At 42.1% G+C, this 24,115-nt stretch overlaps 2 protein-coding genes across 5 annotated transcripts in view; both read right to left on the bottom strand.

The window, feature by feature from the left end:
- Positions 1-24,037, bottom strand: part of MRPS6 (mitochondrial ribosomal protein S6) — a 47,143-nt gene extending 23,106 nt beyond the window's left edge. Inside the window, exon 1 of the mRNA XM_049835261.1 lies at positions 23,930-24,037. Coding sequence (XP_049691218.1) covers positions 23,930-23,974 — 45 coding nt within the window. The 5' untranslated portion in view covers positions 23,975-24,037. The remainder of the gene's footprint in view (positions 1-23,929) is intronic.
- SLC5A3 (solute carrier family 5 member 3) lies at positions 1,719-24,042 on the bottom strand. Of its 4 annotated transcripts, none has more exons than XM_049835255.1 (3): positions 15,378-19,822; positions 10,401-14,978; positions 1,719-10,089 (listed from the first exon to the last, which is right to left on the bottom strand). In XM_049835255.1, exon 3 carries the CDS (start codon positions 9,785-9,787, stop codon positions 7,646-7,648), a length of 2,142 nt encoding a protein of 713 aa, XP_049691212.1. In that variant the 5' UTR covers positions 9,788-10,089; positions 10,401-14,978; positions 15,378-19,822; the 3' UTR covers positions 1,719-7,645. The 4 variants fall into 4 exon arrangements, with proteins under 4 accessions (XP_049691212.1, XP_049691213.1, XP_049691211.1 ...); XM_049835256.1 differs by having other exon boundaries at positions 10,554-14,978; XM_049835254.1 differs by lacking the exons at positions 10,401-14,978; positions 15,378-19,822 and adding an exon at positions 23,930-24,042.
- Positions 24,043-24,115: the final 73 nt, after the last annotated feature.

The raw sequence follows: 24,115 nt of genomic DNA, 5'->3' as shown, positions 1-24,115 counted from the left end.
AGAACATGCAGAGGGCAAACTGGGACAGCCACATCCAAGGAGGGAGAATTCACTTCAGAGCCAACAGGCAAAGAGTACTCGTTACCACCATCTCCTTGGGTTTTTCCAGTGAACCCTCAAAATAAATGCTGCTGCAGCATTTATTGGACCTGCCCACAACTTGCCTAGGCCAAGACTCCACATCCAAAGAAACATTAAAGTCTCAAACATCAGTAAACTAGGGATTGACAGAGCCTTTGCTAACCAATACAAATGTAACCAGCTGGTGACAAAGAGGCTTCTTGAACCTTTTTTCAAATCAGTGAAATGGAAAGCTACTCACTAAATAATCACCTAATAAACTAATTAAATAACCAATTAATTAACAGCCAACTAATGAAAACACAGGAGTCCCACTCCCTACTGGAAATCACAAACCCAAACCAAGTTTGCAGGCAAGAAACTCTGCTTATTTTTCATCCCAAATCCAAAGCTTCCCCTCTGGAATGTTTTTTATCCATTCCTTCAACAAACAACAGCAAAGCTTCCACTTTTCTTTTACAACACAGAAGCAAAAGAAGAGAATACCAAAAATAATTTTGATGAATGCAGCATTTCCTCTGCAACTGAAAATCTGGGTTTAACATCCTTCTCACGGTTTTTGCCAACATCCCATCTCTAAAAGAACATCTTAATCCCTAATCCACAGGTGATTAAACACCAGGCCTGTCCCCTTCCTTGCTGAACCATCACTGCTGGACAACTAAGAAGTCATGATTCACACCATGCTTTCCACGGCAATTAGTTCAAATATGTCCTTATGGGGGACAGGGACGTGAGGGAGAAGGAAGTGGAAGACTCATGTTTGGTCTCTGCTGACAGAACTGCATTGATGTTTTAATCTTTTTGAAATAGAAGTCATGAGAATGTACCCTTCCCTCCCCAAAGGCAACCATCTAAGCACTGACTACTACAAGCTGTAACTACCTCCTACAAGGGAGAAGACAGCATCACGTGTATCATTCTCAGAGACTGACTGCTGGCACAGGCTCCTTGGAGGACTTGGGCACTAGGACCGACTTCTAGATCGCTGTCAGAAATAAACACAAGACAGACACCAAGGCGTCCAGGCTGGGGCAGTCCCAGAGGGATAGTGAAACACAACTGGAAGTATTTAAGGGCACTCCAGACTCACATAAGAAGGCACTTGTCCCACTCAAGAATTGGCAGCAACTGAACAGGGCATTTAAAGAAAGGGAGGGGGGGGGGGGACCAACCAAAAAACCCCTCACAATTTTGCATGATAACCAACAAGGCCGCTCTGCTAAATGAGGGTTTACCCATATTTTGGTTTGCAGGCAAGCTGCTGCTCTGCAGGGTGCTTCAGGCAGGTAGCCTTGCCCTGCCAGCATCCCAAGCTTCAGGTCACAGAAAGATCAGTCCACAGTCCAGCCCACCCCAGACTCACCTCCCCACAACAGAAGTTGGCCTAAAGCTTTTGCAGCCAAACTCTGCACCGGTATCTTGGATCCGTAAGTTCTTCTTGCAGTTTTAAAGAATCTAGTTTGGAGTTTTTTTACTTCTCTAACCAAGTGCCCACACCCTGCTTCAAGAGGTCTGCCTTTTAGTAACAGGGAAAAAAGGGAAGTATCTTTATATATAGTGATGCAACGCTAACTACAAGTAAGAATACATGACAATTATGGACAGGTTCTCCAAAATAGCTTCACAAATATCTGTTTTGTTGTTTGTTTGGGTTTTTTTCCTCTATTTTTATTGAAACTTTGTACAGAAGTTTTAAACATTTCCATACAATACTTTTAGACAGGACAAAATGCCATGGTAAAGGAATGTAAACTGCAAGAAACACAGTCTGAAGTATCCAAATACTCTCTAATAAGAGTTTTAGTTTGAAGACTAATGCAGTAGGCAAAATAATATGCATACAGTATACAAAGAACAGTATACACAGGGCCAGCAATGCTAACTATGAAAATTTTGCATCAGATTTACTTCAAAGATTTATAGCAATATGATAATTCTATACACTAGACCAAAATTAATTTATCATACATCGTTTCTATGACAAAAAGCTTGTCATTAAGGACAGTAGCAACTTACAATATAATTAAGCTGTATTAATCTCATTAACACTTCTAAATCTATATTCCTACTACAATAATTTTTTCAGTATATTGTCTTATAAGATCTTAACAGACCTTTAAATAACACTTTACTAAAAGAGACCTGGATCCATTATAGTGATCTTATCTACATGCCCGTTTGGCTTATTTCAAAAAAAAAAAAAAAAAAAAAAAAGAAAAAAAAAGAAATAAAAAAGAACAAGGGACAAGGAAAAAGGCAGGTTTCAAAGGGTATATGATATCATTTGGTTTTGGTCTGAAATGTATTTTAGTTGAATAGTTAAAAAAACCAAAAAGGCAGTTCATTATTTTATATAAAATCTGCAGAAAAATACAACAGCAACAAAAAACCAAAAATACTTCACAGATATCTAAAAAAACATTTTATCAGAGATACAAGGTAAAGCAGCATCACTTTGACACTGTGCTTTAAAAATAAGATGAATGAAGAGACTGCTCTAGTGATATTAAAAATTTGCTTTCTTCTTGAAGAAGACTACTAACATTTTGCACAGCAACTATTTTTATAACCACCTCATTTAAAAACGTGTATTCATAGACACAGAGAATTGTCATATCATTACCATTTTTGCTCAAAGTGTCTGACTTTACACAGTGAAACTGATAATGCTAAGTGTCACCAGATGTCACTATACCATGAATATTAGAACAGAAGTGAAGCAAATGCCTTTAAACCAACACCATAAAAGAAATAATAGAAAGTGTTTTGTAAACAAAACAAACCACTTTGCAAAACAAGAGAATTCAGAGATCTCACAGTGAAATCAGAAATCCTAATTATATATGTTTACATTCTAGGACTACTCTTTACCTTAGGCCAATTAAAGCACATTAAACCATTTAATTATATACAAACATTTTCTTAAAAAAAATTTAAAACATTGCACACAAGTCTGCTTTTTAACATCACATAACAAGGTTAGTTTTATTTTCAAAACAATTACATTTAAGGGCACAGAACACACAGAATACCAAATTAACAGATGAGTACTTTTGCTTCGCTATACATGCTAAATCCAAAGATTTCCTCAAGAAAGCTAGAGCTTAGCAACTCCAACTTCTTCCATGTATCCTGTTCTCTGAAAGGGAGCATCTCCCAATACCTCCTTTATCTTAGGATTTAAAAAAATATATATATAAAAAAAATAAAGCTGTACGTTTTAAAGTTGTAAGCATCTTCTGCTTTAAGTGTTCGCATAGAGATCCTTTGATGGCTCTGCCCGCTTCACTGCAACATTGTGGGAAATCCTTTTCACTACTCAGTTACAGTACTCTCATAACTTGCATCAGAAGTCTCATGCTGGCCCTTCTGGGATTAGGGTGGAAAGGAGAACACAGAAGCAGAGAAGTAGAAAATACACAAGCGGTACACTGAAGGCCATTTTAATTTCTTACAATCTCTCACCATTTCCTTTCAGGTATTAGTAAAAGCTAACAGGAAAAATTACAAAAACAACAAAAAACCCTAAACTTTGGCAGAGAATAGCATCAAATCAGTCATTTTTTTAAAAAAATAATTAAATAAGAACAGTCTCCCAGACTGTACTACGGAGCTCTCAACAAGTCTCTTTTTTTTTTCTTTTTCTTTTTTTTTCTTTTTTAAATAAAAGGCTTTAACAAATTTCTGGGAGAAAATTCAAATATCTTAACAGAAAAATAAGTTAAGGGAAATAACAACAAAAAAAAGGTGTCATTCCAAAATAAGTTTTTCAAGACTGTCGTTCTAAGCACAAGGCAATAAATAAACCAATCGCTGCAAGACAGAAGCACATGTCCTCCTCGATCTACCCCTGCATGACAAGCCAGTCCCACCGAGGAGGGGGCCAGGCCAGTCATCAAAATTTATGGAACTGATTGTCCATTATGGGAGACACTTTGTAGTTTTACTGGACCAAAAAGTTGGTGTTTAAACCAAAACATATTAATCTGAGTTAACACTTCTTCCATATAGATCATGATCAGAAGATTAGCAAAGGCATGTTTACGCTATAAAAAAAATCCTCAAGCAACTTCTTATACTAAGGTCCATAACATAGGGCAAGGTACTTGCTCACCAATAAACAGTTTGCTTGAAGCCTTACAATTTTATTTTTTTTTCTAATAAAGACCTTTTATTAAGTCGTTATATGCAGCAAAGAACATTTGCAAGTTCTATGACAGCTCTAAGACATAAAAACAGAGCACGACTGAAGAGGCCAGCATTAGGCAGAGAGTAGCACAGAAACACATTTTTAAACGACTGAAGAGAAAAAGCACTCGAAAAATAATTTGCTTAAAAGCTTCTTAACAATAACAGGTCTAGAGATGGGGGGATGCAAAGTATTACTTTATTAAGATCCTGACTGGCTGCAAATCACCACTGTGAATAATGCAACAACTTGTTAGTTTAGCAAAAGTGAGAATAAATTAACTGGGAGATGGAGTATCTCAGGTTCAACAGTCGAAGGCTACACCATATATTTGTGAAGGACTGTGACTCCCTAACACACTCAAAGGACAATTTCACCATGGATCTGACTGTAGTTATACTGAACAGGATACAAGCATCCTGTGTATTAACTCTTAAACAGCTTTCTCTTTAAATAGCAAATGATTGGGGGGGGGGGGGGGGAAGGAGGGAAGCAGAGGAGAAAAGCTGGGAAAAGCCATTATAAGCAAATCACTCTTCAGGTGGCAATAAAAGCCATGCTTTCAGCTTCATAACCATGTAAGGCACCCTGGGAAAAAAAGCAAGCACAGATGAAGCAATGGCAGCCAAGCAAAAGGGTCCCTGAGCTAACCTGGCTTCACAGGTTAGGTGGCAATGCATTTGTTAATATTGAGAGCAAAAAGGACTGGTCTGGAAAATCCAAGTACCAGCTGCCGATAGAAAGACATGCCAAGTTACTAAGGGACAGTGCCTGGTACGTGATTCTCTCCTTCCCTGTGCCAAACTAGGCATATTAGCCAGATCCCAGTCTTTTCAAGAAGGTATTGATGGACTGAGACTGATCTTTACCCTCCACAAGTTGTTACTTTTCATCCTACTAAGATAAAATTTTGCCCTAGATTACTTTATCCTGCATAGAAACAATTAACTATGTTTTATATCTTTTTATAGCACCATCCTTCCCAACTCAGCCCACTAATGAAGTAACTTGAGATGCCATTAACATGTTTCACATACTACGATTTTACCATTAAAAAAGGATTTGAAGTATTTTTCTGAACGAAGCCAGCCACACAAACCATAAGAAAATCTGTCTTATCACACTGGTATTAACATCAAGACTCAGGTATGGTAACTCTCCTCTTCTACATACATTACAACACCGCTCCTACATTTATTACTGTATTTCCAGTTAAGAATAGTCTACTTTCCAGCAGCAAAAACTGAACAAAGTGGAGAAAGGTGGGGCATCCTGGCATCTGTCTAAAGTCTCAGAATGAATGGGATTCAATCAATTTAAAAACAACACAAAACAAACAAAAAACCCACAAAAATGAAAGTTAATCATTTTATCTGAAAATATGTATTACACATCATACTACTAAAAGCTATTTGGACAGCCTGCAGCTTACAGCACCACTGTACTGGAAAGCAAACTTTCTCCCACAGTCAAAGGCAGGATTAACCCAAATTTCATTTCTACAGAACCATTTCACCCGTAGGGATTGGTTGTTGTTTATGTGCCAAGGAAACACTGCTGGACCCTTGAATCGGTGCTATTGAACTGTCAGCATGGTCCCTTAGACCGGTTTTGGCCTAACCAGTTTGTGTTCTCCCAAACAAGTCCCAAGAGGAGCTCAGGAGCAAAGACAGTTGGAGAAATTATTTTCACAGGAAGCCTGGATGTGACCCCTCTGTCCTGGAGAGTAAGGAAGTTTAATACCACGAGTGCAGCCACACGCTGTCAGCCGGCCTCTGTGCGCGAAAACAGGCACTGGCTTGGTTTAGCATAAGGGCAAGAGCACCGGGAATGGCAATGCGTTCCCCTGCTTTACCAAGGTGGAAGTGGACCAAACTCCGCAACCTTTTGGTCTGTTGAGTTCCACTGACCTGCTGCACACATGTCCTCCACACCTGGGAACTGTTCCTTCCCTGCCCCAGGCATCCATCCTTCGGGAAGAACGAACCTCAGCACCTTGAGACCTACCGATTGTCTGTGATTGCCTGGGAAAAGTTTCACTTTTTTGAAGAATCCTAAGGGCAGACCTTTGCTGCCAACAAAGATTACAACTGCACACACTCCTGACACAGAATACCTCGGGAGTCATTCCTTAAAAAGGAAGATTTGACAGGGTGAGAGGAAGTGGGAGAAGACACGAGGCAAAAGGACTCTGGAAAGTAAGGACCACTTCCTCTTCTTTCCCCCACTTCCCCTTCCTCTTGTCTTCCCACTTGTTTTTCTCCCCTTACAGACTCCATATATGCAGCAATGGTAGGGCTGCAGAGTATTTCCTTCTAGGCATACACAGCAGAGGAAAAGACTTATTTCCCAGTGTGCTTACCAAACTGAAGATGTGCAATGTCTCACATTTCTCTTTTTTCCCACGTGGTAGAACCTACGTACAGGTTTTTCTCTAAAAAGAGGCTAACCCTAATTATGCCCTAAAGGTTTGGGGACTGAAGAGGCTGAATATATACTCTTCTATTTCAATATACCACAAAACTCAAATAAAGAGTATTTCTTTTTTTCCCTTTTCCCCCCTCTCCTCTATCGCCAGTTTGTCATCTCCAGGGTTTTGGGGTTTTTTTCTTTTTTTTTTTTCTTTTTTTTTTTTTTTTAAATACGGCAACTTTTCAGTAATGGAATTTACAGTGAATAAAATCAAAAGACAAAATTTCTTACAGAGAAAAAAAAGACAGAAAGCTACTAACAGCTATCATGTTTTAAGTGCTACAAGATGAGACAAAATATCTTCCTGTTGTTGCCATAAGAGAAATGAAAAACTGAAAAAAAACCTAGCAGCAGCAAGCAAAATTAAAAGGTGCTAAGTTGGCCAAGGAAATACAGCTATGTTACAAAGAACAACTACATAGCAATGTGCATTGCAGCCCTACATTTTAAATCTTTCAACACTGCTTTAACCATTTAGATTTTACACATCAGTAAATGATTACTTGTTATCTTCACCTTAATGCTGACTGAGCTCTGTAACTCCCTGACTTCAAACACAGCCACCTGCCTGCCTTTGGTATATTTATACATGTATACATGGAAAAACAAAAGGTTAGTACTGCAGATAAAGACAAAAAAGACAAAAGGGAAAAAAGAAAAATACACCACACAACACGTTCTGCCTTCAGCAGATAGGACAACATGTCTCAAATGGTCTCTAAATAGGGTAAAGTTGAGTTGATCTTACAATTATAGCGTAAACAATGCCTGGGTTGCGGTTATGCTGTTTGAAAAGAAAGAAAAAAACAACGAAAAAAACAAACAAACAAAAAAAAAATCTCCAGAGACCTGTATCAACTTCTGTATGTTTAGCCATACCCTTATAAGTTCACTATTCACTCACAAAGAGAAATAGACAAACATGAATATTCCAAGCGAACAGACACAGACCAGTCCAGTATTTAGTAATAGTTTAACTTTTGGAGTCTCTTCCAGCATTTGTAAACAAACAGTCTCTTCCTCCATCTCCCGAACAGCTCTCTTGTTCATGTTTTTACTTTTAAAGCCACAGAACCAATCTATGAATTTCAAATGTCTGTCTCTATCATCAGTCTCTTCCTCATGCTTTTTCTCTCCCATCAAAGCTGCTTGTCCATTCGAGTAACAATCTACTGGGGTCTCAACTTCAGAGTGACTCACAGAAATCACCGGGTTGCTATCATCTCTGCAAGTAACCAGAAGATTTATATCCTCCGGCTTAATATTTTTAATATTTTCTTCCGATTTGCCATTTGGAATGATATGGTTAGTGTTTTCATTGCACTTGAGGATACTCTTTTCTTGCACTTTGTACAGCTCCCCCTTTGTGGCGTTCTCTTTTATGTTCCTGTTTTTCACAGCCCAGAAAGTGGTCGTCCGAACCTGCTCCTTCGTAGGTGGAGGTGTGAGGAGGCTTACTACAAAGGTCACAATCCCCGTGATCCAGAACAGAGCTGTTGCAACATACATGTAATGGATGTTTTTGATAAAGCTTGGCCTAGTATCTGGCTGGTTACACTCCGGAGCACGATAGATAAATGCCAGGATTAACCGTATCGCTCCAAGAACAAACCCAGCCATTCCGCCATAGAAAGCCCCCTGCTCATTGCAACGCTTCCAAAAGATACCCATAAGAAACAGAGCAGCCACCGGTGGGGTCAAGTAGTCTGCTACCTCTTGAATATAAAGGTACATCTGACCACCTTGCATTTCTACAATTATCGGGACCCAGGCAATGCTTATAACTACCATGAACGCAACAAAGACTCTTCCTACAATCATCAGTTCTCTAGACGTCGCGCTCTTCCGAATGAGTTTGTAGACATCAAGTGTGAATATGGTGCTGGCACTGTTGAATATTGAGTCCAAGTCACTCATCAGTGCAGCGATCATCACAGCCATCATCAGTCCCCGTAGACCAACTGGCACAAGTTTCATCACCAAACGTGGGTAGGCAATGTTAGAGCATCCAGCTCTGCTCCCGCAGACTTGAAAACAGTGTTCCGGATTAATGCAGGCGATATCATCTGCAAACAGTATTCGTGAAATCATCCCTGGGACAACTATAATAAACATCGGCAGCAACTTTAAGAAGCCTGCCATCAGAGTGGATCCTTTGGCATGAGCAATGTTTTTTGCAGCTAAAACTCTCTGAACTATGACTTGATCAGCACACCAGTACCAGACAGAAGCTGGGGTCTGTCCCAACAGAAATCCAGGCCAGGGAATATCTTCATCTGTTGGCTCACGCAACATTTTAAGAGCATCAGGCTTTGGGTTGACATTGCAGGAATTGGTATTGGAAATGTTGTAGGTTAACAAAATAGACGTAATATTTGGTGATGCTAACATATACCTTCTTTTAACTTCTTCAAACCCACCAACCTCCGTAATACTTATGATCATAAGTGTGAGGGCACCAATAATCATAAGCAGAGCTTGAAGTGTGTCTGTGTAGATGACAGCCACAAGACCTCCAGTCACAGTCAACAGCGCAGTCATTCCAATAAGGAGGATAACCGACAAATAGAGGTTCCAACCTAGTGATTCTTGAATAAAAAGCGCCCCTGAATACAAGTCAACTGAGAGTTTGGTGAAGATATAAAGAATTAGAGACAATGCTGCAAAATATATTTGAATTCTATGCCCTCCAAAACGCTTGGACAAGTATTCAGGCATGGTGTATACTCCTGACCGGATGTAGACTGGGACGAAGACCCATCCTAAAAGCTGCAAAAGCATTAAGGCGTTGAATTCCCATGCACCTACTGCAAATCCACTCGCCGCTCCAGATCCTGCGAGCCCAATGAAATGTTCACTTCCAATATTGCTCACAAATAAAGATGCACCAATAGCTACCCAGGTCATAGAACGCCCTGCCAAAAAGTAGCCACTTACGGTGCTCCGATTGTATTTCCACATGGCAAAAAAACCTATGCACATTACAAGCACGAAGTACAGTGCCACAATGGCAATGTCTGCTGTTTCCAAAGAAGCCCTCATTTTTGTAAACAAAATGACTTCGCACAGCTGACGTCCACTTCTCGCCCCCCAGCAAACGTCTTTTAAGCAACACGTGAACCAGTTAACATATATCAACACTGTGGATCAAATTCTTTGTCCCTTGGTTTGCTGTCCTGATGCTGGTGGTTGTGGTACATTTACTTTCTCCGCTTCTCAAATGGAAATTTGGAACTTAGCACGCACTTTTAATCCACATTCCACAAGAGCATCAGCCTTAACTCAGTTGATGTAGGAGAAATTCTTAGTTGCAGCTAAGTTTAGTGAGGCCTACTGTACCAACCCTGCAAGGCAGCAAAGACAAAAGACAAAGATTGAATTAGAGAAGAATTTCATGAAGTAATGAGAAAAAATTTGAAGTCTAGTAAAACAATGACTGAACACCACAGACTTTTTCCCCATTATATTTCCTGCTGTATTTATGCAATCCATAATACACATAATTAAATATTTGTACAACTAAGTAGTAATGCCTTTTAGAAGTCAACTTTAATGTTTACAAGTACGTTAAAGGACGCAGCAATTCTGGAGTATTAAATGACCCAAATTCCCCAGAACAAGGCAAGGAACAGAAATATATTTTATTTTTCCTTACTTTGGAGTCTCACAAGCCAACTCCTCAAGCCACTAAACAGGCCTTCCTCTTTCAAGCAATTTTAGGAAAAAGAAACAAAACAACAACAAAACAAAACAAAACAAACAAAAAAAAACAACAAAAAACCCCCAAACATTGCTAAGGAACATTAACCTGGCTAGTCATTTCCTGTATTGCTTTAGCACTGCACCCCATAAATCTTGTTAGATCCTGGCATCACATGCATGTACTTGAGACACCAGCTGGCTGCTAGAGCTAAAAAAATCAAAGCGAAGTCACAACACTGTCAAAAAACAACATAAATTTAAGATCAGCTGGAGAATCAAGGTTATTCCACAGGTTTTAGACGAGTTTGCACCTGTCTGGGGTACAGATGATCACAGGGTTACATTTTACTCTGAAAGCTCTTCATACCTATCCCACGTAATCTAAGCGAAGACAAAGTCCCATTCAAGCAAATGACAAAAGCAAAACTACACCCAACATCCAGCTTTAGGGTATTTGTCTGCCATGTGCCTTTTGATACCCACACCTGTGTGGTTTCAGGACTTTTTGGGAGCACCCTAGGCACAGGAGGGAGAAGCAGATGGATTTTGGGAGTGGTCACAGTCGCCAGGAAGCGCTGTTCCCAGCACCGTCCGTTTGCATCCAAGCATGAAGAGGATCACTAACATCACAGGTAGAAGGTTTTGAGGCAAAGCGTACCCTGCTGCTCTATTACGGAATCCCCAGTCACACTCAATTCTACCAAAGCAAGTCAGGAAACAGGCACTCATTTAGGCAAGCAGGATTGAAGTGCTCAGTGTAGGGAAGGGCATAATAAAACGACTTGCTGGCAGACAACCAGACGGGAAAGGGAGGGACACTGAAGAGCTGCACACTGGCTCCTACCTCTGCCACAGAGACAGGATGCTCCTATCTCCTATTTATGCCTTGGGAGGTATCATTTACCTATACCCGCCCAGAACCTTTTAATGGGTTTACAGAGTGCTGGACGTAAGATTCTTCTACTTCCTACAGTGAATGGGCACAGCAAGGGAATAGAAGACCAAAGCAAAGAACCAGTTTAGTCTAAAGATCAGAACAGAAATCTTTAGTATTCAAGATTATTACAGAAGAGTAAAGAACAGGGTCTGACTCCATTCCTCTTCCATACCTACTGGTAAAGGTAATGTAGGCACAAAAAAAATCACTAGATCTTTTTTCTGATCGTAAGGTCTACCAGCCTTAGAAGCCTTACAAGCATCAGCTTCAGGCACTCCCTCTTCCACTGCATTTGCAGAAGTGCTCTGGCACTACGCTGAAGCTCACATTTCCCTATTAATTCATCTATGATTAATACAAACACCCAGATAACATATTCTGGTATTTGGGTGGTTGCTGTAGCATATTCGTTTTGTTTAAAAAAAGAGTAAATAAAAACATTACAAATTCTCACATAGACCATAATAAAAACTATAGTTAAGGTAGAAAATGCACACACTCCCCCCTCTGCCTTACTTTGTGCATTACTGAAGGCAGCAACAGCGCCGATGTAAGAATGTGCACTTCTCATTAAGGCAGATGTATTTTAAAAATAGCTTACAGCAAACCACAACTTCAACCTTAAGGAGAAATTCACAATCATGTTATTTGTACAAGCTGGCTGTTTTTCAAGAGTAGTTCAGAATCAAAAAAAGATAATAAGAGTTCCCCACCACCACCACAAACCCACATGAGAATACAGATATTCATTCTGCTGGAGTTATAGCCAATAATGAGAGACTATGGAGACATGGCACAAAATGGACTGATTACAGTAGTGTGCTAAATTTATCATGCTCATAAGCCTCAAACCACAGATGTATTTTAAATTCTTCCATAGAAGAATTTACATTTATCCCCACCCGCAAATGTGGGTTAAATGGTCTATTAGCTTAATCCAACACAAAATTGTAAACACTTCAGATCATATGACACCATCAGATGCAAGTATAACGTACTATTCTTAGTTTTAAGCACTTTCGAGTAACACTTTAATAGTGTTGTATCTTTTACTACATTCACTCGATTTTCAAATGCAACTACATTATAATGTTTATACCAGAAGTATGAGTATTTTAAGGGAAGGGCAAGAAGACATTTTACTCAGACACAGTGGAAAGAAGAAAAATTACTATACAGAAAATTAGAATAATGGGCAAGCTAAAGAAATAGTCAACTGATATTTTCCCTCTTCTATTGTCCTGCCGTTACCGAAAAACATTAAGACTTGAACTTTAGTTCACTTCCCACCATCCTCCCTGTAGGTTAATCAATGACCTTGCAAAACTATACCGTACAGTAATACACATAAATCACAAAAACTTGTTAAAACTAGGTCTATTTGATACAAGAGGAACCCAGCTCATAGTATGACTATTACAAGCACGTTCAAGCCCTCTGAAAAGTGTGTAGTAGAAGATGCAGCTGCTTTTGAATAAATTGTGACATTTCTCAATTAGGATACTTGCCAAACTACAATGGACTCATTCTAACCAAAATAAACAATATGTGAAGTTTCTTGAGCATTTTCCACCAGAAGGTACAGCCAGACCATGCATTTGAAATAATCAGTCTACAGCAACCTGAACCATCACCTTTGTAATCAACATCTGAATTTTGCAGGGTTCAGCTTGCTCGAGCAGGAAGGTGGAAAGTTTTCAGCAGCCACTACAAATTTGCTGCACTGTCACTAACTTACTGTACTAAAGTAGCTTCTTGTACCAGTTTCTTAGACCTAATTCTAAAATAACCCTGGAACTTTTTTTCATTACGAAAATGAGATTCGTCCCTCTGAATTTTCAGCAAGTTATGACCTCAAGTCTTAGGAAGGACTTTTGAGACGCCCCATGCGAGTTTAATCTCAAGTTATTAGAACAGCGTACACTGTGGCACTGACAGAAAAAAAGACAGAAAGACAGCACTGCTGCCAAGGACTGTGAATTTTTTTCCCTAAGGCTGTTTTCTGGCTGGATCATATCAAAGAGACAAAACAATGTGCTTCCCTCTTGTCTGAAGATAGAGGGCTACAGCTTTGGTGAAACAATGCATATGTCTCTCCAACAGGCAGTCTGTCCTTTAAGGGGGGGAGAAAAAAAAAAAGTCTTAAGCAATTCCCTGAAGATATACTAGATAATGTGAAGCAGATTTAGGGTGGGATTTTTAGGAGAAATTTGTATGATTGTTTTAAAGGAAAACTTTCTCCACAGTGCTTTTCTAATAAGACAGGTCTTCAAATATGCCAGAATCAAACTGCTTTCTGCTCAGTCTATTTCTCTTCATGGCAGATAGTAAGTTTCTCAATTGACTCCCCTTTTCTCTTACAGTTAAAAGAGTCAGTCCCAATGGGCAATGCTTTAAGGGTTAATTTGAGGATGTGGATGCCCACATACCACACAGGAGCATCCGCTGCTATCATTTGTTAGCAAATTAAGTACATACTTAACTTTACTCAAAGACTTCAAAGTGGTTTTGAGGTTTGTTCTTAGAAACCTTTTTCTTCTCCACCTTCCTCAAGCACGGGTACGTTAACTCATACTGGTAGCATTTTACCGACTGAACAACTCGCACACATGGACAAAATGTACCCAGACTGCCAGGCTCAACACCTACATGGAAAATACTAACAATCAACAATCTCTCTCCCAGAAAAAATGGAATGCAAGTATCATGTCTTGAGCAGGCCTGTACCACATTCAATCCCTCAACTGTGTTGTCTGGCCTGCTCACACTGCAGGCTACCTGCTATGGACACACAAGTGAGTTCCTACCAGTCCACCGCTCCACAGTAAACACAAGGTTGTCTGAGGTAGCCTATCTCTTGGAGAAAAAAAAAACAAACCAAAAAAAAAGGAACAACTTTGTTCCCTTTATTGCAGCGCTCTAGAAAACAAAAAAAATAGCAGCACAAATGTTCTTCATGGAATAACTGGTACATATCAACTTATCCTTACGTAGTACATGCCCTTGAGAAAGGGGGGGCTATCCTTGCCAGCTGCTCAACAGAGCCCTAAACCTTCAGGACTGCAGTTTCAGGACCTTCTCTTGAAAAGCAGGAGCTGGGGCAGAAGAGCCGGGCACGAATGCCACCTGAGACAAACAGGGTATGTCATAGGAAGCAGGAAAGCTGAGAGGCAGAAGCTGACCTGTAGCATCTAATAAATAACTTGAGTTAAGGTCTGGACTGGCATTCCCAGCAGCTCAAGAGGCTGGAGTGGAAGAGTACTGCATTTACAAGTTACCTGAACCAGCAGCAACCTGACTAACCCGTTTGCAACACGTGCTCTGCTGCCGCAAAGTGGTACTGCATCAACACTTCTGCTGGCCTTGGAGAACACAGGTGCCGCAGAGGCAACTCTATAAGTCATCACTACCATAAAAGTCCAATTTGAGGTGCAAGGTTCAAGTCAGTCACTCAAAGGAGTTGTTATGAACACATAATGCACTTTTTTTGTCTGGGGTTTCAGGAATTGCTCCAGTTCTGGTCTTCATTTTACTGCAGCATCAGAAAAAGAAGCTTGCTCCACAATACATTCTTCTCAATTCTTTTCTAAAGGACTGCAGAAGGAGACATGAGAGAAGTAAGTAACCTCGCAGCATGCAGTTCAGCAGAAGAAACAGAGAACTATGTTGCATTTGCCAGTCAGAAATGTAATGCTACTGTAGACTATTACAGAAGCAGTAACTGGAGTACCGTAAGGCCAACTGAAGCTGAAAGGCACTGTGACCAACAGTGTTAGATTAGTAGATCAATGTAGTTGTTGTTTTTAACCATACTTTCCCCCTATCCCAAGTGTATACACCTATTTAGGTCTCCCAGCAAGTGACAAATTAAGAAGAGGGGGGGTTGGGAAGCAGAAGAGGATAGAGCTTTATTGCAGTGCTCATTCAGTACTCCATGAACACAACAGAAGTTACAGTACTGCTAAATTGCAAAGCAAGAGGAAGATGGCTTACTTTCTGAAATCTACATCACTAGCAGTGCCTCAGCAAGCCACTTCATGCCACTGCCTGTGGCATTCACATTTGGATGGTTTCTTTCCCCACAAGTCACTCCCCAGCACTCTGTCAGGAATAGTGGATTTATTTGCTTCCACTGTTCTTCCAGAAACTCCAAACACCTGAAGGGGAAAGGTGGGGGGAGGGGTGGGGGGCGGGGTTAAGCTGGGGACAGAAGAAAGGAGACAGAAAGTTCTTTTTATTTGTTAAAATGAAGAGATACCAGAAAGAAAGACTATCTTCTCCATACCTACCTAGACATACTGTAATCATCTTACTCATTTTTACTTAAGAAAGACTAGTCCATCAGCTTAAGTTTAACTTAAAACTGACTATTAGTTTAAAGAAAATATGTAGGTAAGTACTTCCTTTTCCCCTTGTCAGCCCAAATAATTGGTTTATGCTTACACGGTGGACAGATGTTATCTGGGTTCTCTGAAAAGAGCTGAAAGTACAGCTGCTGCTCAGCACCACTGAGGAACCGAGCCACTCCTCCCCAGCAAATAAGCAGAATCATTCATGTCTCTGCCATAACTCAAGCAGATAACTACCAGAGGCTCAGATGCTTAAAGATGGGTTGTCACTATAAGCAGCTCCACTCCTCAGCAAGGAAACCTTTTCTTTGCAACTGCAGACAGATGACGTTCTTCCTTCTACAAAGAACTAGAAGCAGAAGAGGAAAGAGGGTACTGAGAAGGCATGTAGTCAACATGAAATAAGTAAAGAGCACTACAGGGCAAAGAGGGAAAACAAGCCATTTTAATGGGAGTGGGAGGGGGGCATCTCCCCCAGGAGATGGCAAAAAAAAGTTTCTGGCAACATGCAGCATAAGCAGAATTCTCCCTGCTGGGTATGTGTGTCAAGACATCAGCTTGCATACCAAGTTGGAAGCTGCAGAGAAACACTGAGCCCAAAGACTCAAATTCCTTCCTGTGGCAACCTAAAGTTCAGAAGCTCAAACATTTTCACTGCCACTGGCAAGTACTATTTACCTAAATTAATCTGATGAAGTACTTCGTCACCAAGATCAACAGCAGAAGAATGGGTAAAATAAGCATAAACATGCAAGTATTTGATTTCTGTAAAGGATTTGGGACCACAGTCAAGTTTTGTGGATGTAGAGGACAAACATTATCACCCTATTAGAAGCAAGCCATCAGAAAGTGTAAAATCTCTACCACTACTGAAGATAACCATTTTCTTTAGATGCAAGGTACAATGGTGTTACCCATTTGGTGGTTATCACCATTCACCAGTAACTGATGTAACTGGCATACTCCCAGCCTAGAAAAATGTGCAGGTTCACCCCATTTGAAGAGGATTTTGGCTAGGAGAGTATAGAATTCAGAAGTTACTTGGGGAATGAGAAAGAAGCAGTGGAAGTGTCAGTCACCATGCAACTGGGCAAAATACTAGGAAGAAATTCTTCCTAAAATTTCTAGGCAGAATAAAAATATAAAAGCAGACTCATTAAGCTTATTTAGGACTTCCTCGAGTTCTTATCACATTTATGGCTGCCCACAATCTTTCCAAGAACATAAAGCATCACAAGTTTTATTGAAAGGTGAGACAGAAGTTTCAGGGATATATATCACCCTAGAATTTAAGTTTGAGACCCTCCAAACCTCCTAGTCTGGTGGGTGCTCTTGCAGTATTTCTGATCCTTCTTGGGGATTTTAAGATACCAAAACAAGGCTTAAATAAAGTTATATTGGTTATAAAACAACTAGTGCTATTCTACATCAAGCTTTGCAATTACCTATATTAAAAGCTACCAAACATTAATTTATTTTTCTAATAGTCTCAAACACATCAACTCCACCGAACACATTCCCCTCCTGTATCCATGCTCTGCACGTACCTTTGGTTTTGATTGTTATTCCTTAGATATTTGCATAACTGAAGCACAAGGACTGGCTTGCAAGTGGACAAACCAGGATTAAACAAAGATGTGAGAAATAGCAGAACAACAGTTCCTATGTAGTTCCTCACAATCTTATTTCTAGGGTTCATGACCCTTCCTTTACACCATCTGCTTCTTTCCATCCCCTCTCATCACCAGGGGTGCTGCATCTTCTTTAGTATCTCATTTGCAGCACCAGTATTTGCACTAGTGCTCCCACTGCACAGGTCCTTCATTTACACAGACCTTGCCTTACTTTCCATATTTTCACTTCCCATCTTTCCTGTTCCACTTCTACATAACAGTTATATTTTGCCTATCTGTCCTCCCTTTTGTTTTTCTCCCCCTTCACCTTCTTATCAGCTCTTCTACAGAATGCACACCAGAGATATTCCTGTTGCTCCACTGGGCAGGCAGTTTTGAAGGGAACAACCTGGTGCCCAGTGGTTCCTGCTGCCCTTGGATAAGCAGCACAGACGCTGGTATAAGCAGCTCTATCAAGCAACTGCTTCCACATCAGCAACTCTTACATTGACACAGACTTGTAGCAGAGGAGGTTGGGGCAGCTGTAGCTCAAAAAATTGGCAGCATGCTCTGGCTGGAGTCTGACAAAAAGCAAGGTAAGTTACTTGATCATAATCAACAACCACCGAAGTAATTTTTGGGTGGAAATTGCCAGAGTTATGGCCTGGAACAAAGGAACTGGAGAAATCAGCATCTCAAAGAATATGTAAAGAAAGCAAGAACGTCCATCATTACAAAATATGGTATGTATGACGTACTAGAAGAAAGCAAACAAACACACATTCATACTTGATTTAACAGCTTATTCTAAGTGATATAATGGACATCTTTTAAAGAGTCAGTCACTTTTGAGGGTTTTTACAACAATGGAGAGCAATAATGCTATTTTATCACAACAGGTTCTCCTTCCTTCTTTTTCAAGAGTTAAAGGATAGACAATCTGCTCTCATGCTGAAGTTTACAAACATCTCCCTCTTCATATACATGATGCACCCACAGGTATACATACACACAGTGAAAAAATGAGAAGAGATACACAGCCAAGAGAGAAGAGCACATTGCTAAGTAGGTAACAGGGGCAAAGAGAAGTCGTATCTTAAAGGATAAGTAGCCATTCCTGCCCACTGAAGAGGGGCCAGCCAAATCCCACTGACGTCTGCCAGTCCCAGCATGGACACAAGGACCTACCCACAGTCCTGCCTCAGTGCTCAGGTTTGCAGCTCTACAGCTTAGGGAACAAGAGTGGCAGAGTTAACCAGGGCATCCCATTACATACGGTCACTCAAGCACATCAGTCGATACGCTGCAGAAACCGGTATAAACCAAGGGGCTTTCGAATCCCTTTATTCTTGCTATCAACTTAGTACTCACTTTGGACAACTTGGCCAAATGCACTGAGCTAACAACTATCTGCCATAAAAAGGCTTAAACTATTTTGTAAAAGAGAATAATCCTCTACCTCCCCCCATACCCAAGCCAGGCAATATCCCACACTTGGCAGAAACTTAGAAGAGGACCACTCTCAAGTCTTAAGATTGAAAAAGTGGCAAAAGTCAGCCAAGAAGGTACCATTCTCAAATGCTATCTGTATCGCACACTTCAAAAGCCAGTTCTTATGGAAATGCTTAAGGCAGAAAACAAAAAGCTGACTCCTACAGGAGAGTCAATGCTAGATCTTGCAGTTTTCCAGTCTTCACTTTCAGTTCCAACTCTTTGGTCTTCCTTCCAGCACCACCCCATGACACAAGGGTCCTTCCCTGCTAGGCATAATATTGAGAAGAAAAGCCTGTTTCAGCCTACCAAAAAAATCAAAGGAAATAGAGGAAAACTTGTGTAATTTTAACCTGCTAAGTATAGGAGAGGGGCAGGGAGGATGTACCATTCAACTGTAAGAACAGGCAGGTTCACCAGAAAGGAAAGAAAATACAACAGTATCTGCCTGCTTACTGCCCTCTTCATCCTCCCCACCTTCTTCCTAGCAACTAAGATATCAAAAGCCCAATTGCTGCAGCTGCCTCCCCAGCAATTAAGTGTAACAGTCAAGATGTCAAGCAACGCTACTGCCCGTTACTTTGGTTTTCCTAAAATAGCCAACAATCTCCACAGCAGGTAGGGAATTTCTGAAACATGGCAACCCACTCCAAAGGCAACAAATAGATGCTGAAGACACGTTACATTGTGTGAACATGTCAGTCAAACCGAGAGCCCAGATTCACTGTAGTATTACAGAGGTGTTTGCTGAAACAAGGTAATGATGTTTTAGACTAGGACACATACTATGTACAGGTGAAGTGGGGGGAGACAAATATGCTGCTAATAAAATATTGATACGCTTCCTCATTTTTTGCGAAATACTCTAATATAAAGTACTTCCAAGCTGTCCATTCACTTCAGTCCCAGTTACAAGGTCGTTTTGTTGAAGACGGGTGTCCCAGCTCGCAACAGTCGAGCAGCAGCAAGAACAGCACGGGAATACCGCCACCTTCTCTCTCTGTCCTAGGTTCCCCGGCTGCCAATTTTCCTTGGAGGGTGTCTCGCATTGCCGCCCTGTGGTCAGTCTGCAAAACAGCATCAGAGCAATAGGAAGCCATTTCCAGCTCTTCCTTCCCCTTCCCCCCCACTTCCTTCCCCGGGCTCTCAGGGGAGTTTCGGCAGGACGAGACGGGTAGGAAGAGGAAGCCTCCCTGAAGAGCTCTCCTTTCTCCAGCAAGCGACAACTCCTGCTAACGCACTAGCAGGTCACTACCCTTTCCTGCCGAAGGTCCTGCTCTGCCATAATCCCCCTGCTGAAAGCTGAAGATGACTCTCCTGGGAGAAAGTTAGAAATAATTAGAAATTCATCTTTTGCTATGAATAGTAAAGTTTAGAGCATGAACAGCTGTGTCTTCATTTTGCACCTCTACCTTCACCACAACAGTAGTCTTTGACTCGGGCTCTTGAGGGTAGGCAACGTGTTCTGCACACATCTGCACACTACTGATAACAAGTCTGCCATCAAACTCCCCAAGCTCACCGTACTATTTGTTATTTGCATGTTGGAGAGTAGAAAGACACACACGTGGGCAAAATTCATTATTTCCACCCTAAGTTCCAGTCACTTCACTGGCCTCATACCTTTCTTTTCCCAAAGCATCGCCTCCATATACTCACACACAGAGTAACACAATCCATGTCCCTCACTGCAGCTACTCTTCAAATAGTGATGCCGCAGAGAAAATTTTTATTTATTTATTTTGGGGGTGCTTTTAGGATTTTTTTAATTATTGTTTTCCCTAAAAGTCACTGACTGGGGTCTCTGCTGAGCAAGGTCTCTGTCCACAGGCAATTTACAAATACGGTATTTCTAGCGCAAGTCAATTACCTGATCATATGCTACCTACAAAACGGGACAGAGAATGGCTGCTCAGCTTTGACTTCAGAATAAAGTCACGAGGTTTTGCGAAAAGTACACACAGACAACTGGCAAAAAAGTTTGAAAGTAAAGGTTTTCTCCCTTGGCTTCCCCCCTCCCCGCCAAGCTTTCTGATGTTGCATTTTTAAGACACGAAAGAAAGCTGAAGAAGTCTGCCAAGAAGCAAGGGGATACGGGAGCATCAGGCAGGACTGAGGGGTCATGCTCACCCTGTAACCATGTCGAGGCTAGCTGGGCAGGGAGGAGACCAGCTACACAACAGACTCCATGGCTCACAACAGAAGCTACGTGCAAGAAAAGAATGAGGAGGGATCCCCGACTTGAACACAAGCAGTGCTAGGGAGCAACAGAGTTTAAAGCAACAAAAATGAATTTGAGGGATTTATTCTGCCTACATCTATGAAAATGCCAAGGTAACCATTACAGACAATCGGGGGGAGGGAGGGAGAACCCCACAGAATCACGAAGCTTGCCTCTGAAGAGACCCGTGAAAGTCTACCAGACTGTAGCTCTGAGAACGTTTGTGCTAAAGCTGCCAGGGAGCTCACAGGAGTTAATGACAGACCTAAAGCGCAAGAAAGCCAGGTGGCAGGGGTTTATTTTTTTTTTGCAAGGCAGCAGAGCTGTCAGAGATGAGGAAGGATGCCACAGACACCAAGAGAAGAGTCAGCACTTGCTCAAGCCTCAGCAGGCACCGGAGCACGCAGCCACCGCACAGAGGGACATGGCAAGACAGTGAACACCTGCCCAGGGTAGCTTCATCAGGAAGCATTAGTGTTAAGAAGCAATGTAATTTATTCAGGACTGTATAGGATCTCTCCAGCTTCTACAGGAAGGAGTTGTGCAGTCAGTCCGTAATTTCAGACGGTTTCATTAGCCCCATATTCAGATCTCCATGTTTTCACTAATTTAAGTTCACATTACAGTCAATATTATGCAGTGCTATAGGGGTCATTAGAGAACGCCTTGCCAGGATTTAGCAGCACCACGTAGCATATAACCACTACAGAATTTTTTTTCATTACACAAAAAAGGCAGCAGTAGCAAGATACTGGAATGCAAAAAAGCACCTAGATCTGGTGTACTGTCAACAGCAACAAAAAAAAAAACCAGCATCGAGACAGACTCTCTAAATCTTAGAGTTACAACAAGGGTAGGTTAAAAATAGCAGTACACCTGAACCAAAACTTAAGTGTTTTAACATAATCACAGAGCTAAAAAACACGTTAAGATACGTTTATCAGGAAAGAATATACTGGAGGATCAAATTTCAAAGAGGAAAAGGTTGCAGATGTTAAATCCTGAGTACATCGATGCTCATTAGAAGCATCTTACAGCTAAAAGCTTATTCCTGCATCTCTCTGCTCAGATCCTAGGAACCGAAGATCCTTTCCACTAGACAGCACTCCACGGCATCCTTTCAGAGTAGTCAATTTATTCGTGTCTCAGTATTATGTCAGATTTGCTACGCTTTCTGTCCTGCTCTGCACTGATAGCATCTGCACAGCATAATGCATCTCCCACATTAACAGCATGTATACAAAAAGCATCTCATCACCTTACCTATGGTTTATACACCGATGAGGAGGGGTGTGGAAAGAAAAAAATTTTAAAAAAATGAATCGCATGTTGACAACCCAAGTCCAAAAGCAGCGCGTTTTGTCAGAGCAAATGCTGCTCCGTGAGGTGGTGCAGCAATGTCACCATTTTTTTTTCCCCTGTTGCTGTATTTCTCCACTAGAGGACTCACCTGAGAAGTCTACTACAGCTTCTGCAGTTAAGCCAAGTTAAAAAAAAAAAAAAAAAACCAACCCTGACATGTGGATGGTACATGTAAAATGAATGGAAATGTACTAGTATGTGTAGCACATGTAATACATGAAGACATGCTTCCGTAACTACAAAAGAAACGCAGCAACGCTATTTAGCTTCCAGTTATTCTATGACAAATATACATGTTCATTTAAATGAAGGTTAAATGCAAGAGCAAGCATATTCACGCTGGGTCAGATCAGAAGGGTTACAGCCTAGTGTAAGTGCTGCTACATTCCAACACCAGCACTGCATATTAAGCTGGAAAGTAGCAGATAAACAAAGGCTATAGAAGGCACTAGAGAAGGGCCAGTATCAGCTATTATCTTCCAAATAAAGGGTCCCATCCACACAGAGATGTTCCTATTTTATTATTATTTTTACGCACAAGTACACACACCCCCCGCACTGATTCAGCTCTTGTAAACCAGAAAGAGCATCATAAAACCTCACTTGCTCACACCACGGCTTATCATCATGCCGCCAAAAACAGCGGCAACGGCTAGCAAGCCTTCCCACGGGCGATACAGCGAGCCGTATCAGCAGAGCTCAACTGGTGTTAGCAACGGCAGGAAAAAAAAATTAATTACTGAGAATCCCCGGGTACAGGGGGGGTGCTGGAGAGGCAGGGAGCTGGCACCCCACGAGGGGAAGCTCACCGGAGCGAGCTCTTGCTTTTCCCCACCAAGGCTCACCACAAGGCCTCCCAGAGGCGAGGAGACCTAGCGTGGAGCTGCTGCAACCTAGCCAGGTACCCAGCGAAGCCACGGCAGGTGCTGGGGAGGGGGAAGGGGAGCACACGGCAACGGAAAGAGCTGGTGCTGCAGAGGAAGAGGGGGACGTGCTGGCACCCATGTATAGGGGCAAGGAAAGGCTAAGTTCACTTGCACCAAGCTAAAGGGCGGGGGGGGAGAATAAGAGAGGGAGAGATGCATCTATTTCGCCAAGCGTGGGATCTGCTTACCTGCGGACCAAAGGGGAGGGGGGGAGAGAAGGGGACTGCGGCTCTAAGGGAGCAACTAAGCAAACTCTCCCAAGGAGCGGGGGCAGGGGAGGGAGGAAAGAAAAGAGGAAGGGGAGAGAGGGCAGAAAAAGACACAGGAGCCTGAAGCACCCTGCGCAACTCCACTCCAGAGCGCGGAGGGGAGGGGAGGGCGGGGAGGGCAGGGCTCGCCCCGGGGGAAGGGGCCGGCCGGGCCGCCCCCCGCCCCGCCGGGCGCCCGGGCGTGAGGCTGCCGCGGCGAGGCCGACACGCGGCGGCACGGAGAGGAGGCAAGGAGGGACGGGGTGTGGGGGGAAAGGGGGTGTCTGTCAGGTCCCAGCTGGCTCCCTCCCTCCCGTCTCCCCTCCCTCACTCACCCTCTGCATGGCTTTCAGGATCAAAGCCAGTTCATAGCGGGGCATCTTAGAGCTGGCTTGTGGCGGGAGGAGCGGGGATGCGTCGGGGCAGAGGGTGGGGAGGTGGGGGCGGCGGCGATGCCGGAGAGAGGGGGGAGGGGGGAACCGGAGGAGGAAGGCGCGTCCCCGGCGGCTGGCGACGACTCC

Source organism: Accipiter gentilis, chromosome 32, assembly GCF_929443795.1.
Source record: "Accipiter gentilis chromosome 32, bAccGen1.1, whole genome shotgun sequence".
NCBI lineage: Eukaryota > Metazoa > Chordata > Aves > Accipitriformes > Accipitridae > Astur > Astur gentilis.
Note: the sequence above shows the minus strand (reverse complement) of the source record. Positions and strands in the feature narration are given on the sequence as shown.

Excerpts from the sequence above, each read along its gene's own strand:
- SLC5A3 (XM_049835254.1), bottom strand. The coding sequence starts at position 9,787 with ATGAGGGCTTCTTTGGAAACAGCAGACATTGCCATTGTGGCACTGTAC.